The sequence below is a fragment of the Sus scrofa genome, chromosome 10 (genome assembly GCF_054392235.1).
Source record: "Sus scrofa isolate SSC_HxYL_T2T_F1_AM1 chromosome 10, Sscrofa_HxYL_maternal_Yorkshire_Landrace_v2.0, whole genome shotgun sequence".
NCBI classification, from domain to species: Eukaryota; Metazoa; Chordata; class Mammalia; order Artiodactyla; family Suidae; genus Sus; species Sus scrofa.
The window spans coordinates 77,012,507-77,030,470 of record NC_139392.1 but is presented as its reverse complement, the minus strand read 5'-3'; the positions used below and the strand labels follow the sequence as shown (position 1 = coordinate 77,030,470).

The 17,964-nt window shown below is 39.6% G+C and overlaps 2 protein-coding genes across 3 annotated transcripts in view; both read right to left on the bottom strand.

The window, feature by feature from the left end:
* The window catches only part of PRTFDC1 (phosphoribosyl transferase domain containing 1), a 107,895-nt gene extending 100,423 nt beyond the window's left edge, over positions 1–7,472 (bottom strand). The window contains exon 1 of the mRNA XM_084978780.1: positions 7,344–7,472. The gene's annotated coding sequence lies outside the window, so the exon portion shown is untranslated. The remainder of the gene's footprint in view (positions 1–7,343) is intronic.
* Positions 7,343–17,964, bottom strand: part of ENKUR (enkurin, TRPC channel interacting protein) — a 39,838-nt gene continuing 29,216 nt past the window's right edge. The window contains exon 5 of one of the 2 annotated variants that reach the window (XM_021064913.2): positions 7,343–7,495. In XM_021064913.2, the coding sequence (XP_020920572.2) occupies positions 7,406–7,495 (90 nt within the window). In that variant the 3' untranslated portion in view covers positions 7,343–7,405. The remainder of the gene's footprint in view (positions 7,496–17,964) is intronic. The other variant, XM_084978879.1, reaches the window with a different exon arrangement.

Sequence of the window (17,964 nt, the reverse complement as noted above, 5' to 3'; positions counted from 1 at the left end):
ACTCGGAGGCTTTGGCTCCCAGTCAGGCAGACTCAGCTTTAAAATCACACTCTACCACCTACCACCTGACTTTGGGCAAGTTTCTTAACTTCTTTGCCTTATTTTCTGCATCTGTTCAATGAAGATAATGTTTGTTCTTACTTCTTAGGGTAATTGTGAGCCTTAAATAAAATCATGTGTTCAGAGTGCCAAGTATCTTTATCTATTATTAAACAAGAATAATTTTCAACGGAATTCCTAGTCAGTTAGAATTTCTGCACCGATAAACAGATCAGTTAAAAAGTTTTAAATAAATAAACCTATAATCAATGAAGTTTCTTATGTAAATGAGCTAACATTTTCCATGAAATTATATTTGCTGTATTACCAACTTTATATATATATATAATTTATATATGTGTGTGTATATATATGTATATATGTTGTATATGTAAAAAAAAGCAAGCCATAAAAAAAGCCTTTGTATAATTAATACAAACAGTGATGGATTCTGAGTTAATTAAAAGGTCTATTTTTTTATTTATGGCTTTACTATTTTTTATTTTACATTAGAGAGAAAAAAAGCTTGATGTAATGCTCTTCATGTTTGGATTATGAAGAACAACAATAAAAGCTAACTTCAAAATTAATGAATATACTTCAAATAAGATTCCATCAAACATAAATACACTGATAATCTCAGTATTTATAACCTACAGCTAAGGGACAAATATAAATGAATCATATAAAAAAAATCACTTAATATTTTTTCTAAGTTTCTCTGTAAGGAGCAATTGAGGAAAATTTTCTAGTGAAAAGCTGTCCCCCAGTGCAGAAGTGGGCACTGCATTAGTATGGGGGTGAGGCCAGTTCTGTTTCTACAGGCCATTTTATTTATTTATTTATTTTGGCTGCGCCTATGGCATGTGGAAGTTCCTGGGCCAGGGTTTGAACCTGTGCCACAGCAGCGACCTGGGCTGCTACAGAGACAGCACCGGATACGTAACCTACTGTACCACAAGGGAACTCCTCTACGGGCTATTTTTGATGCTATTTGGTTACTGTGGTCTGTGGCTTTCTTACTCTAGCACTCACTTTACCTCAAATTCTCCACTGTTTCTTAGCTCAGCAAAACTTTTTTTTTTTGGTCTTTTTTTAGGGGTGCATCTGCAGCAATATGGAAATTCCCAGGTTAGAGGTTGAACTGAAGCTGTAGCTACTGGCCTAAACTACAGCCACAGCAACATGGGATCCAAGCCGAATCTGCGACCTACACCAAAGCTGATGGCAATGCCAGATCCTTAACCCACTGAGCGAGGCCAGGGATCTAACCTACGTCCTCATGGATATTAGTGAGATTCGTTTCCACTGAGCCATACTGGGAATTCCTCATGATCCATTTGATCTTGAAGCTCAGGCCAATTTCATCATTATCTGAGTTTGTCTCTTGGCTTGAGAAATAACCTTCAGATTCTCTTTGGTTCAAACCACATCCACACAGAGCAAATAATGCTAAAAGTCGAGGAGATGAGAAATTTTCAACAGGTCTTTAAGATCATTTAAAGGAACAGGAGACCAGAAAAATCTAGTTTAGGAGTTCCCGTCGTGGCTCAGTGGTTAACGAATCCGACTAGGAACCATGAGGTTGCGGGTTCGGTCCCTGCCCTTGCTCAGTGGGTTAACGATCTGGCGTTGCCGTGAGCTGTGGTGTAGGTTGCAGACGCGGCTTGGATCCACCGTTGCTGTGGCTCTGGCGTAGGCTGGTGGCTACAGCTCCGATTCAACCCCTAGCCTGGGAATCTCCATATGCCGCAGGAGCGGCCCAAGAAATAGCAAAAAGACAAATAAAATAAAATAAAATAAAATAAAATGCTTATTTCACTCAAAAAAAAAAAAAAAGAAAAAGAAAAAGAAAAATCTAGTTTGTGTAATAAGACCAAATGCATAACCAGGATATAATTTCTTTCTCACTCTAGGATTGATGTCATTGGCTTTTTATTCATAGGCTTTCAGCATATTCGGCACAATCAGTCACAGAATATACACCCAGGTCACCTTTTACAGAGAATAAAAAAATGAGAGATGACTCAGGCTTCTCTGTGGCTCTGGGGATTTTGCCAAAGCTTAAGTGACACGGACAGACTGTCTCAAAAATCATAAATATCATACCTGAACTCTGTACTCATTACCTTTCTACCTTGATAGTCAAGTCCTATTACCTTTTTTTTTTTTTTTCTTTTTCTTTTTGCTTTCTAAGGCCGTACCCGAGGCATATGGAGGTTCCCAGGCTAGGGGTCAAATCAGAGCTACAGCTGCTGGCCAATACCACAGCCACAGAAATGTGGGATCCAAGCCCTGTCTTCGACCTATACCACAGCTCATGGCAATGCCAGATCCTTAACCCACTGAGCAAGGCCAGGGATCGAACCTGCATCCTCATGAATCCTAGTTGGATTCATTTCTGCCAAGCCATGACGGGAACTCCGCTATTACCTTTTATATTACGATTTGTTATTGTTGTTGTTGTTGTTACATGTAACCTTTCTACATTCTTTTTCAACATTTCTTTTTTAAGTCTTAAAACTAGTTTGGGTTTCTGAGTTCTTGCTTTTGGCATACTTCTAGGATTCAATTCAGTTGTCTAATTGAGTAGATTGAGTTTTTAAAAATAGCAGAATTTTAAAGATGATTAATATTGAGAATGATTACTGAAATTGTCATTTGAGCAGTTGTTCTGAAACTATTTGGGGTTAATTTGGAACACCTGAAATATGAGTTTCCAATGATTGTTCTTAGAGAGATTAGACATTTTAAAAGGTTTTTTCCAAATCTGCCACATTTTCTTCTTCTTGTTAAAAAAAAAACAAAAAGAAAAAGGAAAACTCTGGCCTAAAATCAAACCATGAAAAATGCTGTAAAACAATATGCAAGCAAAAAAACCCTGAATATCCCGTTTGCCTTAGCATAATGAGAAACAGAGAGAAAAAAGGCAGTGGAAACAATTATCTAAGCCCAGTTCATGAACTTGAAGATTAATGGGGAATACAGGGAACATGTTCCCTGTCCACCTGTCCAAAGCTCTAGGCAACACCACTGTACTGAGATTCCCTAGGTTTGGAGGCCCAGAAGGTTTTGCCAGTGGGGGTGCCCAGGTACATAAACTCCCATGCATTTTACCTGCTCTTAGACCAGGATTTCTCAGCCTTAGCAAAAGGACATTTTGGGCCAGTAAGTCTTTTTTGTTATAGCTATTCATTCAGTGCCTTCTATGATGTTTAGCAGCATCCTTGATTTTTACCTACTAGAAGCCAATACCACTCCCAGTTGTGATAATAAAAAAAGCTACAAAAAGTGTTAAATGTCCCTCTGGAGGGGAGGAACGGACAAAATAATTTCCAGTTAGGAATCACTGTCCTAGAGTAACAGATCTTACGCTCAACTGTTTCTACTTTATTCTGAAGAGATAAAGGAAAAGTTTTGTCTGACAGCCAGAAGACCCACTGCCAATTCATCTATAGCCCTCCCTCTATGGAACAGTGTGAGGGTTTTTTCTTTCTTTCATGGACTAGAAAAACATAACTGAACATAAAACATTGATTATGTTTCAAAAAATAGAAAAACATATATCAAAGTTCAGGTCAAAAAGCAAAACTAAAACTTGGGTTTCTACACTTTCTTTTTTTTTTTTTTTTTTTGCCATTTCTTGGGCCGCTCCCACAGCATATGGAGGTTCCCAGGCTAGGGGTCCAATCGGAGCTGTAGCCACCAGCCTACGCCAGAGCCACAGCAACACGGGATCCAAGCCAAGTCTCCAACCTACACCACAGCTCACAGCAACGCTGGATCCTTAACCCACTGAGCAAGGCCAGGGATCGAACCCACAACCTCATGGTTCCTAGTCGGATTCGTTAACCACTGAGCCACGACGGAAACTCCCCTCTACACTTTCTTTTTATTATAGACAATCATTTTCCATTTTCTCTTAGTCCTTCAAAATAGGAATTTGAGTTTATAATATTAATAAATTTCTAGGGTTCATTAATATTATTTCCATCTTATATAAAGAAAGGTAAGTTTCAGGGGAGGCTGAGCAGCCTGCTTAAGACTGTCCGAAGTATTTATTTTAAATTTGTGAGGCTCATGGCAAAATTCAGAAGTGAGACTGTCTTCTTAGACCTGTCTTTAATACAGAGCCACTCATGCTAGGCTGAGCAAGACACTACGTAGATGAGCCCACCTGCTATGGTGGGCAAACCAAATTAGGAGTCACAGCACTGCAGTCTGTGCCCAGCCTCTGCCACTTACCACGTGACCTTGGGACTCACAACCATGAGAGTCAGTTCCTCCATGTGAAAATGAGGACAGTCATGATTCTCTGATGTGATTATATGTGACCACCTTTGTATTAGGATCACTGTCACTTGTACTATTCTACTTTTCCCCCTTTCCCTTCCCTCCTCTCTGCTGTATCTATTCCTTGCACACACCCAGGCCCACAGGACCACAGCCCACACATACTCGCCCAGCCCTGATTCTAAGTCCCAGCACTGCACAGAGCTTGCCAGTATTTATGCAGGCTTTTAGAAAACTAAGATTGTGGAGTTCCCGTTGTGGGGCAATGGAGACGAATCCGACTAGGAACCATGAGGTTGCGGGTTCAATCCCTGGCCTCGCTCAGTGGGTTAAGGATCCCGTGTGGCCGTGACCTGTGGTGTAGGTCGCAGACATGGCTAGGATCCTGTGTTGCTGTGGCTGTGGCATAGGTCAGCAGCTACAGCTCCAGTTAGATCCCTAGCCTGGGAACCTCTGTATGCTGCATGTGCAGCCCTATAGAGACAAAAAGACAAAAAAACAACCAAAAAAAACCCACCAAAAAAACCCAAAAAACCCCTACAAAAACTAAGATTGCAAGCTTCATAAATTAACTGAGTGCTCTTTCAATTTCTTACTACTCAAAACAGTTTTGTTAAATTTCCAAATGCTTAGATGTCTTTGAGTATAAAAAGTCAGATTCTCTGTGAAAATAATCACCAAAGTCTCAGCAGTGGGGCAGGAGGAAAACAGAGGTCATCTGGTCCAGCGAGGATGCCTGTCCTACAGTCAGGATGATTTTACTGATGGTTACTCAGCACTTTGCAGGCACCCCCACCTCATTCTTGAGAAGTTCTAATTACTGGAAAATTCTGTCTTGCCTGAACCTGTACCTTTGGATTTTTTTTTTTTTTTTTTTTTTTTTTCTGGAACAACACTGATTGCTTCTCTTTCCTTGTTCACTAATGAGCAACACAGCCATCAGCAAGTCATGGGCTGATACACTTGCTACATTTAAAAACTTGATATGTGACATTATCCAATACAAAATGATGAAACTAATTCTGCAGGTGCATGACCACATGAAACTTAAGTCTCACTTCTGGCATTTTTTAGTGCAGGTTGTATACCTTGGAACACTACGCAACTCCCAGGGATCTGAATCTTCTGATAAAAGGTTTACTATGAGTCTGGACATGAAAACTTTAGAACAAGAGGTCTAACTGGAAGAGACTATGAGTTACCTTTGCTTTTGATTGTGACGGTTTTTGGATACTGACTTCAAAGAGGATGCCTGTAAGAATACTCTGCCCAGAATACGTTTAGATTCGCAGGCTTCCTCTGGAATAAGTATCAAACATAGTCCAAGGGAAGTATGAATTGGAACCTCCTCCTCATATGTAGAAAATAGTATACGAAACTTGAACATGACTCTTAGACCATTTGCATACTGGCATCTATGCTACCTTTGTAGTTAGAGAAGAAAAATGAAACACGCAAAATTTGTAATACTTAAGTGGCTGGTAGAGACCTATGCAAGTGCTATGTGCGACTTTCTCATTAACTTTGAAAGCAGGTAGACAGTAACACCTTCCAGTTTCCTTCCATTTTTTCTTGCAGTGTCTTAAGGCTTTTTCTGGGCACCTTCTGAGGCACTTTCCAGCACTGACTGAGTAGCCTATGCTTCCAGCCCAGTTCCTGGGGTCCCTTTTCCATTATGCAATCTCATTGTGTTACAGTGTGCCACTCCACTTATACAAGCATTAAAGTGGATGGACTATGGTACAAGAAAGATGCTAGAGATTAAGTGAAATCTTTGTGAGGTGACCGTCATTTACTCTTCAGGTGCCTGAGTGTATGCCTCTTTCATGGGCATCCACACTCTCCCCCATCAGCACTGCTGCTGCCAGTCAGGAATGGTGAGATCTTGAATAATTACCTAACCTCTGTGTCTCGGTTTCCTTAGCACTAGGAGAGGAGGATAATCATACTTGACCATAATCGTAAGGTTATTATGATCCCTGAGTTGCAGTTAAGCCTTTAGAACAATACAGAACTTGGTAACTGCCTTTATTTGTTACCTATTATTACTACTTTAGAAAAGAAAATATGGCAATATCTTTATGGGCTATTCATGGCTTTGAAAAGTCATATAACGCCTCAGCTTTTTGTTGGCCTAATTTAACGAACACATTTACGTGTAATCTTGTGAGGCGAACGTGATAACCACTACGGAAACACAGCATCACTTGTAACCTTGTAATGTACTTGTTCTCACAATGAACAAGACCTGCTGCTTTGCCCACCATCACAAAGATTTTAGATTCTGTGGGTACCAGGTTCAGTTTCCGCCTTCACAAATTCAGAGCTTTTGTCTTCTTTTCTGCAGCGCACACACGTGTGGGTACGCACCACACATGCTTGACAAAGTGGCAGAGGTGGATGCAGCTGGTCTGGACCTCCCATTCCTCTGTCATTATTCTACACAATAAAACCATGTGATTTCTTTCATCATGTGCAGCTGGTACCACCTGGTCTGCCTTTGAGGGATGCCATCCCCAGAAATGATGAAAGCCTTGGGCTCCTGCAAAGGAGAATAACCTCCACGGGGCTAGGGCGTGGAAGATCATGAATGCTATGTCTTTTTTTTTCTTTAGTTAAGTCTTCCTTTTTCTCAATGCATTATTCTTTGCCTAATTTTACATTTGGATTTTTGAACAACAACTTTATGAGAGATGTTTCAGCCGTCTCTGATCTGACTCTCCTTTATGCCCTATTTGCATAGTAATGACACCTATAGGTATACATGTATGCAAAATATCTATAAACATATATGTCTGTGTTACACATATATCTCAGCTGACCAAATAATTATGACTTCACGCATCCAAAACTGAAAGAATTAGCTGCAGCCTAAAGATATAAGAAAATATAGTCAAACAAAACATAATTTTTTTCAAGATTTTAACCAGGCTTCTGATATTTCTGGCTATTGGCTGTGTCACCACTGGGACACCAAAAGAGTGAGAAACATTGGTGGAAAATGTTATTACCTGGTAGATTTTTTAAAACCCATGTGCTATCAAGATCTTGGGCTCCCATTCCCTCTTCTTTCTCATCCAAATCCAGGAAGCAGGGCTTTCTCAGGCCCAAGAGGAAGAAGAACTCTGTTTCCTTTGTCTTGGACAACAATCCTTTTCCAGGGCTGACAAACAAGGAAAACAAAGCATAAGCTGAGCCGTTCTGAGGTGCTCCTGCTCATGAGGTGTAAGTCGGCAAAAAGGTGAGGTCTTGCAGAACCAACAGGGCAAAAGCAGGAAAAGCCTTCGATGTCCTCCACCAGCCTCCTCACCCAGATGCTGACACCCCTTCACTCATCAAGCAGCTAGCATTCTTCATAACACCCTTTGCCATCTGAGGTCCCCCAGAGCTGCCGTACCTGGACCTGCCTTGAGTGATGTGACTGCACACCTATGGCTTGTCTCAGTCCCCTAATGCTGTCCTACTCCCTTATGTGCCTTCTGACTCCTTCGGTTGGGTCACTTCTACCTGTTTGGATAATCCAACTGAGAAATACCCGGTAAGACAGGTTGGTGGAATTTCAGACACTGTCACATATGGATGAGGGCCTAGGATGTTTGGAAACCCAAAACATCACCTAGGAATCCTGTATCTTACTAAGGGTTGACCTGTACACAGGGACTGCTGCCTTCTTCACTGTAGTCTAGAAGTCATATTTGCTGAGGATGGGGGTTATGTGCTTAAGATACTGTGAACATTTTTCATAATTCCCCTTCTATATGTCTATCACAGGACTGCAGAATCCATAGATATATTTCTATAAGTAAGCTCTGGAGAAAAATTCACACACACAAAAAGGAAGATAAAATGAAAAGGAGACCACAATTCCATCTTTTTTACCAAATACTAAACATTGTAGTCCTGATGTATTTGTGTCTTTGCTTTAATAAGATCATAGCATAATTTTTTTTTCTTTTTTTTTAAGGGCCACACCTGCAGCATATGGAAGTTCCCAGGCTAGGGGTCAAATCGGAGCTGTAGCCAACAGCCTACACCACAGCCACAGCAACACAGGATCTGAGCCGTGTCTGCGACCTACAACACAACTCACGGCAACACTGGATCGTTAACCCACTGAGTGAGGCCAGGGATTGAACCTGCATCCTCATGGATCCTAGTCAGGTCTGTTAACCTCTGAGCCACAAAGGGAACTCCTTAAGATCATAGTATATAATTTTTAAAGGAAAAAATTCATAGAGGCTAATGAATTTGAAGAAAAAAGATGGAGAAAGTCTTTTGTTTGTAAAAATATAAGAGCCCTTTTCAAAACTGTGGTTTAAGTGCTATCAGTAGTTACAAAAACCCCTGGAACTGATTATTTTTATCATGTGGAATGACATATTAGGCCATTACCGACATTTATCCTTTCTTATCATGAGCACTTTTAGATCATTCCCCAAGGAATTCTAAAATTTTTCTGAGAAACTTCTGCATCATCCTCAACTTGCATTTGCTAAGCTTGATTGCCTTAATAAAAAGAACCTATTCTTTTATATCATTTTTGCATAGCAACATCCCCAACATAGCAAACATGATGATGCATGGAAAATAGAAAGAGTATGAGAGAAATACAGCTGGACAGGGACTGGGCATGTGTTCCCAGAAACCACTGGAGGACTGTGCCGCTCTCCCATGACAGCTGCAGGGGCCAGATCCATCCATGGTTCTCATTTCCTCAAGCTCTTCCTTAGCAATTCTTACAAACACAGTTTTATTTTATTCTGAAATCAGGTGGAAGTGGGGAACAATCAATGTTTATTGAAGGGGGAAAAATCTTTTCAAGATGATGTGTATTCCCATAAGGACGGATTGCATATTTTAGAAGTACAGTAAGTATGCACTGTTCTACAACGGTTACCATAGGAACCAAACTTTTTCCCCATTAGATGGTAGAGTAATCATGGTAGTAAATTTCCACACAAATACCAAAGCTACACAAATTAAACATTGGTTGGGAGTCAAATCCAAGAGTCTGTGGATAGTAGGCAGGTGTTACAGAGGGAGGATAAGAGTTATAATATAAGGGAAAATATTTGCACATCCAATGATCAGACTCTAAGTTTGCTAAGCTACCAATCAAAGTGGGCATTTTTCATGCCCACTGCTTTTTTATTCTGCTCTAATTTCCCAGGAGGGCATCACTCCAGCTCTCAGCTGAAAGCCATGCTAAGCACTATCAAAGAGGACTCTTATAGGCTGGTTCCTAAGGATTTAATCAGAAAGAGAGAGCAAATGTGATATACAACTGCTTAAGGGGATACACAGGGTTCTGTGGGCAGTGCGATGCACTGAGTGGTGTGATAATCATAGAGGCGTCCACAATGAGCTGGATTTGAGCCAAATTTTTAAGAGAAAGGTAACATTGATGAAGTGGTAGAATGTTTTAGTCGAAGAGCTGCTACTACATTTATTTTAAGATGCATATTTTTCACATTCAAACATCTCTGAAATGAGTCTGCCTTAGAATTCATGGTATCGCAAAGTCACTACGAACCAGGTGGCAGTTGTGATGTTTCATCATACACACATCAGCATACTTGGTCATCGTCACTTCAACTGAGTTTTGTCCACTGTTAGCTCTACCTATGTTGAGTTTAATTGACACTTACAAGGGATTATACCACTATCTGTCCCAGAAATGAAAAGTCTCTGTGTGTATAGAAAGGCACGGAAACAGAGCAGAGTGGCAACATTTGATATTAGTTGAAGGAGACGATTGTCATTGGAGGAAAGAACAATATCATCATAACTTGCAGAAGAGGAGTCAGTAGCCTGGAATAAAATCTCAGAGACAACACTGGAGTCCTCTTGTGTGAAACACTCCTGATGGCCTATAGAGAATGCTAAGAATAAACACTGACAATTCTGCACAGAAAAGTGATAAAGACTAGTCTAGTTCTGAATGTAAAAACATTTTAGGATTACCTTAACCTTACATCACATATGGATACATAGGGGAAAAAATCTATCTAAAGTTGAAAAGAACTATTTCACCTAGTATAAAATAAAAATTCTGAGTGATAAAAAGCATTGTGACAGTTTATTTATTTGTTTGCTTTTTAGGGCCGCACCCACAATATATGGAAGGTCCCAGGCTAGGGGTTTAATCAGAGCTACAGCTGCCGGCCTATACCATAGCAACGCCAGATCCGAGCCTCATCTGTGACCTACACCACAGCTCATGGCAACACCAGATCCTTAATCCACTGAGGCCAAGGACTGAACCTGCAACCTCATGGTTCCTAGTTGGATTCATTTCTGCTGTACCATGACAGGAACTCCCATTGTGACAGACTGTTAAAAGAGTTTTTTTCTTAGTGGTACATAAAATGATACATTTTATTTATGATGACATCTTAGATTTAGTGAGATATGGGTATGTGAGAAGGATGAATAAGCAAAATATGATCTTAAGATCAACAGAAACATTCAACATGTGAGATGGAAGGGGGGTAAAAAACGTCATACTACATAAAACCCCATAAAAATATTGGTTAGCAAATATAATAATTTTGGAATTATTTTTCTCTGAAACATTTGAGTAAACTATTTTGAACATGTGAATTCTAATGTGACTTTTAAAAGAACGTCCCAATTTAAAATTGTTCTTTAAAAAAATCTATCTCAAGAAAATTAGCTTATGTGTATTTAAAGGGATCGTAATAATAAAATATCTAGAAGTTCCTATTGTGATGCAGTGAGTTAAGGATATGGCAATGCCATACTGCAGCTTGGATTTGATCCCTGGCCTGGGAACTTCCATATGTTGCGGGTGTGGCCAAAAAAAATAAAATATCAATCTGAACCATCACTATAATTAAGTGCCATTTACACGAAAAATATCTGAGTCCTAAAAAATACCCAAAGCATCAAATGATGAATCAATGCCAGATAATCACTTAAAATAAACTTACGTGATAATATTAGAAACACAGGGCTAAATGATGTTAGAGTAACACATTTTTTACAAAGAGGACTATTCTCTTTAAGGCCCTTGGCTTACATTTTTACTTTTTGAAAAATTTGCATTTTATCTAATTTTTTTTTTGTAAGTATAAGGGTCAACTGTCATCAACTTGTTTGGCTAATACCAAAATAACTAAAAATTTTGAAGACTTGGAATCTTGGCACATTCTTATTTTTTAAATTATAAAATCCACTTAGAAGAAACAGAGTCTTTAAACTTTACTACTTGTATTTTAAATCCCCAAAGGGTGTGTCAAAGTGTTTTTTGAAAAGCTTTGGGTGCATTACAAAAGAACTACAGCAGTTTAATGATACAGCAAGAGAGTGATCCAAAGTCTAAGATAATGTTCTACTTTGAAGCCTAACTCACCATTGTTTTTACCACCCATACCCTATAAGGCCTTCGTGTTAGTGCTGGACACCATCTTACTGCGTGGGTGGCAGCTGCCTGTCATCTCAGTAATTTTGAAGAAAAGCCAGGGAATTTGTTTTAAAGTGTTTGTCCAGATGAAACCACATGTGGCCTCCAGGGTGCTCTGGGCCTGAAGCCTAGTCTGCTGGCTGTGTAGAACCATAGAGCTTACCCAGGAGAAAGTTTGACTGTCTCCTCAAAGCCAATAAAGATAAAAGGAACCTCTATGAGTCCAAAACAGTGCAGCTCACACATGTGGGAATTGCATAAGATTAAGGTTTGCCCTCTGTGTCGTCCTCAGAAAGGCTAGGAGAAGTAGAGAGGGAAGCAGTGAGCTGCTGGGTCCCTCTGTTTTGTTGTTTTCCTTGCTTAAAAGAAACTTTGAACCTTATTGGTGACTAGGGGACCTTGAGCACGTAATAGCAAACTGGTTATTATGTCCACTTAGGTGATGCAAGAGCCACATCACTGGAAGGAGATCCTATGAAAGGTAAGGCCTGGCAGGTGTCTGAGCCAGGCAAAGGTCCAGTTCCTTTTAATAGTCATCAACAGGGTGACAAAGGTTTGATAGGGAAGGTTCCTGGACAGGCTGGGAAGCTGTTGACCCTTGTTACTCTATGGCAAAACATTTGGTAAAATTGTCTCTTGTATTGCCACAGAAGGAAAACCACATGACTTAGCTACAGTCTGAAGGGGAACTGTTTGTAAAAACTTAGAATATTGTGGGGGGAGGGGAGTTGACTGTTCCTTGTTGCTTTTAACAAGATACTAAGAAAGAGAAGAATTTAGGCTTAGGTCCGGGAGTATAGTTTGTGCAGAAAGATGGGAGTGAATGGAGTAAAAAGGTTATTTGAACATGGCCTGCAGTCTACAGTTTATAAGTGTATAGGCTTCCACTGTTTCTCTAAGAAAGAGAAAAACACAAGACACAGGAATCGGTGGACTTGACACAGACTCCACCACTAGGAAGATGAAAGGAAATCTCAGACAGTGAATCTAGTTTGGGAATTCAACACGGCGAGGCTGAGGTCAGGGCAACGTCCCATATCCCTGGCCTCTCTTCCATCCAAGAGGAACACACAGGCAGAGTGAAAGTCAATAAAACCACTGCTTTCTTGATGGAACCTACAATACTGGCGCTGTGGGGCTGGTAATGAATGATGGGACAATAGAAAAGCTATTCCTTACCTGAGTGCTTACACTGACTATATGACACCTCTCTTGGCAAGAGTCTTCTGAGCCTCCCAGACATGAGAGAAGAAAACCACATATCTGTCAGATTGGAGTGATTCTCCCACAGACACATGTATCATTATTTCCATCTTACACACATATGCATAGAGTATTACTTGGAAAGATATATAAGAGGCTGGTTACAGTGGTTGCTTCTGGGAAGGGGGATTCAGTAGCTCTAGGAAAGGGGGTGTGAGGAAGACTTCTCCCTATTCACCTTTAGGCAGTTAGGAATTTCGAATTTCAGACCATGTCTATAAATTATCTATTCACACACACACAGCAAAATAAAAAATAGTTTCTAATAAAATTACAAGTGCACATACCTTCTGACCTAGTTATTTCATTCCTGGCAATGATTTTCTACTAATACAGCCAAATGTGCAAAATGATGTATGTTCAAGGTCACTTACTGCAGCATTGCTTTTAATGGCAAATATTGAAAACAAATTAAATCACTTCAATGCTTACAAATAGGGTGCTGGTAAATTATATTATATATACCCATACAATTTCACACCAAACATCCACAAATAGGAATGAAGAACACTGTGTATTGATAAAAAATGAGCTTATTGACTGAAAAAGGCAATTGTTATTGTGTGCTCTTTAGTTTTTAAAAAGTGAAATATATTTGTATACATAATATATATAATTAGGTGTATTTTGTGTGATATATATATATCCATCCATATATATCACATACGTATACATGTGTATCTCATATACATACACACACGTATAGGTATATATCCATTCATAATGAGACACCAAGGTGATCACATTCATGCTGTTGAATTTTGAGATTTATCACTCTACCCCAGGTCTCTTTTCTGACTCAAATATCTGTCTGAATTTCCCACTGGATGTCACAAAATTATTAAATACACGGCAAAAGTTATACTCTTGATCTCTTCACTGTAACTTCCTCCAATCTGCTCCTCCTTCATATTTTTCCAACTCAGACAGTGGCGCCTTCATTGCCCAGGTGATCTACTGCCCAGAAATGTGGTTGTCATCCCGAAACCTCTCTCTTCTTCCCCTCTCAATCCATCACCAAGTTACATTTTCACTTCTTAAATATTCCTGGAGGCCAACAGCTACTCTGTCTTCACTACCACGGTCTTGGTCTATGCCACCCTCTTCTTTACCTAGAGAACTATGATCATCTAATCTCCCCACACTCATTCATTCTTCCACTTCAATTCATGTAGCAAGTGATCATTAAAAATACTTTTTGGGAGTTCCCACTGTGGCCCAGTGGAAATGAATCCAACTAGTATCCATGAGGATGTGGGTTTGATCTCTGGCCTTGCTCAGTGGATTAAGGATTCAACGTTGCTATGAGCTGTGGTGTAGGTTGCAGATGTGGCTCGGATCCCACCTTGCTGTGGCTGTGGTGTAGGCCAGTGGCTGTAGCTATGCTTCGACCCCTAGTCTAGGAACTTCTGTGTGCCACAGGTGCATCTCTAAAACAAGGCAAAGAAAAACCCAAACTTTTTGCATCATGCCATTTCTCTGCCTAAAACACACCAATGGATCCTGTTTCCCCCTTCAACTTCACTTTGTACCTTTCTCCTTCTCTAAGTAAACTCCAGCCTTCCTCCTATGGGTTGAGGGGTTCCTGCCCCATATCCTTTGCACTTTTTATTCTCTCTGCTTGGGTTTTTTTTCTTGCCATAATTTTTCTCTTTCCCGTCTCTCCCAACTTCTACTCATTTAGTCTATTTTAAAATCGGATCCTCAGAAATGCATCCCCTTAACTATAAAATCTGATTTAGGACCCCCTTGATATACCTTGGCTAAATTGTCTCCTAATTTTTACATTTAAATCACTAATTTCAATTTCTAATTTTAAATGCATTTGTGGAGTTTCCGTCATGGCTCAGAAGAAATGAATTCGACTAGGAACCATGAGATCGCAGGTTTGATCCCTCGCCTCACTCAGTGGGTTAAGGATCCAGCCTTGCTGTGAGCTGTGGTGTAGGTTGCAGATGTGGCTTGGATCTGGCATTGCTGTGGCTGCGGTGTAGGCCAGTGGCTATAGCTCCCATGAGACGACTAGCCTGCGAACCTCCATATGCCACGAGTGTGCCCTAAAAAGAAAAAAAAAAAAATGCATTTGTGTGATTATTGTTGTCTTCCAACAGTTATTTTGTTCATTCTTCTGCCCAGCAACCACAACAGTTCCTAGCATGTAGCATACAATGAGTATTTATTGAATGACAATGAATGAACTATGTTAGCTGAAGGGATTTTCATAATCTAATTAAATTACTTTTAACTCAGTTGTAGCCAAGATACCCTTTTGACTATGATTTTTCCTCCCACATAACTTGATAACTCGGAGATAAAGCACTGATCATTCAAGAGATATCTCTTATGTTCACAACACCTTTTCATTATAAAAACAAGAAAAAACAACCCCAAACTAGGAATAGAAGGAACTTATCTCAATAAAACGCATACATTAAAAACCCAAGGTGGAGTTCCTGTTGTGGCTCAGAGGTAATGAACCCGACTAGTATCCATGGGAACATGGGTTTGACCCATGGCCTCACTCAGTGAGGATATGGCATTGTCATGAGCTGTGGTGTAGGTTGCAGATGTGGCTTGGATCCCGTGTTGCTGTGGCTGTGACTGGCAGCTACAGCTCCAATTGGACCCCTAGCCTGGGAAGGTCCATGAGCTGCAGGTAAGGCCCTAAAAAGCAAAAACAAAACAAAACAAAACCCAAAACCAAAAAAAACCTACAGTGAACATCATAGGGATGAAAACTGAAAGCTTTTCCCACAAGATCAGGAACACAGCAGGGATGCTTGCTTTCACCACTTCTCTTCGACACAGTATTGGAATTTCTCCCCAGAGCAATTAAGCAAGAAAAAGATATAAATAAAGGCATCTAAATTGGAAAGGAAAAAGTAAAATTACCTGGAGATTATTTGATATTCCATGTAGAACACTCTAAAAATTTCATACACCAAAAAACTGCTAGAATTAATAACAGAACTCAGCAAAGTAGCAAGATGGAAGGCCAACATATGAAAATCAGTTGTATTTCTAAAACCTAACAATGAACAATCTTAAAAGAAAATGACAAAAACAATTCCACTCACAATAGCATTACATATACTTAACTCTCCTTAACTAAGGAGGTGAAAGACTTGTATAATGAAAATTACAAAACACTGCTGAAAGAAATTAAACATGACAAAGATAGGAGTTCCCATTGTGGCATAGCAGAAATGAATCCTACTAGGAACAATCAGATTGTGAGTTCGATCCCTGGCCTTACTCAGTGGGTTGAGGATCTGGCATTGCCATGAGCTGTGGTGTAGGTTTCAGACTTGGCTCAGATCTGATGTTGCTGTGGCTGTGGCGTAGGCCAGTGGCTGTAGCTCCGACTGGACCTCTAGCCTGGGAACCTCCATATGCTGCGTGAATGGCCCTAAAAATCAAAATAAATAAATAAAATAAAAAAGACAAAAATATATGGAAATACATCCCATGTTCATGGACCAAAAGACAATATAGTCAAAATGTCAACATTACTCAAACCAATCTCTCGACTCAATACAATAACTATCAAAATCCTGACTTTTTTTTTTTTTTTTTTTTGCAGAAAAAGAACCTATCCTAAATCCATGTGGAATATCCAGGGACTCCAAACAGCCAAAACAATCTTGAAAAAGAACAAAACTGGAGGATTTAACACTTTCTGATTTTACAAAGCTATGGTAATTAAAAAGTGTGATACTAGCATAAATACCAATGGAATAGAATAGAGAGCCCAGAAATAAATCCTTACATATATGGTGAAATTATTTTGGACAAGAGTTTCAAGATCACTCAATGGGAAAAGGACAGTCTTTTTTAACTAATGATGCTGAGAAACTGGACATACATACATAAAAGAATGAAATTAGACCCTTACCAAACATTAGTTCAAAATGGATCAAAGACCTAAATGTAAGATTTGAAACAATAAAACACTTAGGAGAAAAAAACACAGGACAAAACCTTTACAACACTGGATTTGGCAGTGATTTCTTGGATATTACACCAAAGAACATGTTTCAAAAGAAAAAAAAGACATGTTGGACTTCATGAAAATTGAAAATTTTTGCTCGTCCAAAAACAGTGTGAATGGGAATTCCCTGGTAGCCTAGTGGTTAATAATCGAGTATCGTCACTATTGTGGCACAGGTTTGATCTCTAGCCTGGGAACTTCTGCATGTCACAGGTGTGGCCAAAAAAGAAAAAAAAAATTTAAAAAAGACACTATTCATAAGGAAAAAGGCTACCCATAAACGAAAATATTTGCAAATCCTACATCTGATAAAAGATTAATATCCGGAATATATAGAAAACCCCTAAAACTCAACAACAGAAAACCAAACATCCAATTTAAAAATGGGCAATCCTGTTGTGGCTCAGTGGAATATCAGCCTGAAGTACCCATGAGGATGCGGGTTCAATACCTGGCCTTGCTCAGTGGGTTAAGGATATAGCATTGCAGTGAGCTGTGGTGTAGGTTGCAAACGTGGCTCGGATCTGGCATGGCTGTGGCATAGGCTGGCAGCTGCTGCTCCAACTGGACCAATGGCCTGGGAAATTTCATAGGACACAGGAGCAGCCCCAAAAAGCAAAAATAAATAAATAAAATAAAAATGGACAAAGGACTGGAATAGACATTTCTCTACAGAAGGTATACAAATGCCTAATAAGCACAAGAAAATATACTTAACATCACTAACCAGGAGGGAAATGCAAATCGAAACTAAAGTGATGAACCACTTCACACCTATTAGTACGACTGCCCCCGCAAACCAGAAAACAACAAAGATGTAGAGAAACTGTAACCCTTCTACAGCACTGGTGGAAATGAAAAATGGTATAGCTGCTATGGAAAAGAGTATGACAGTTCCTCAAAACTTAAAATAGAATTATCATATGATCTAGCAAATCTTTTAGAAATATAC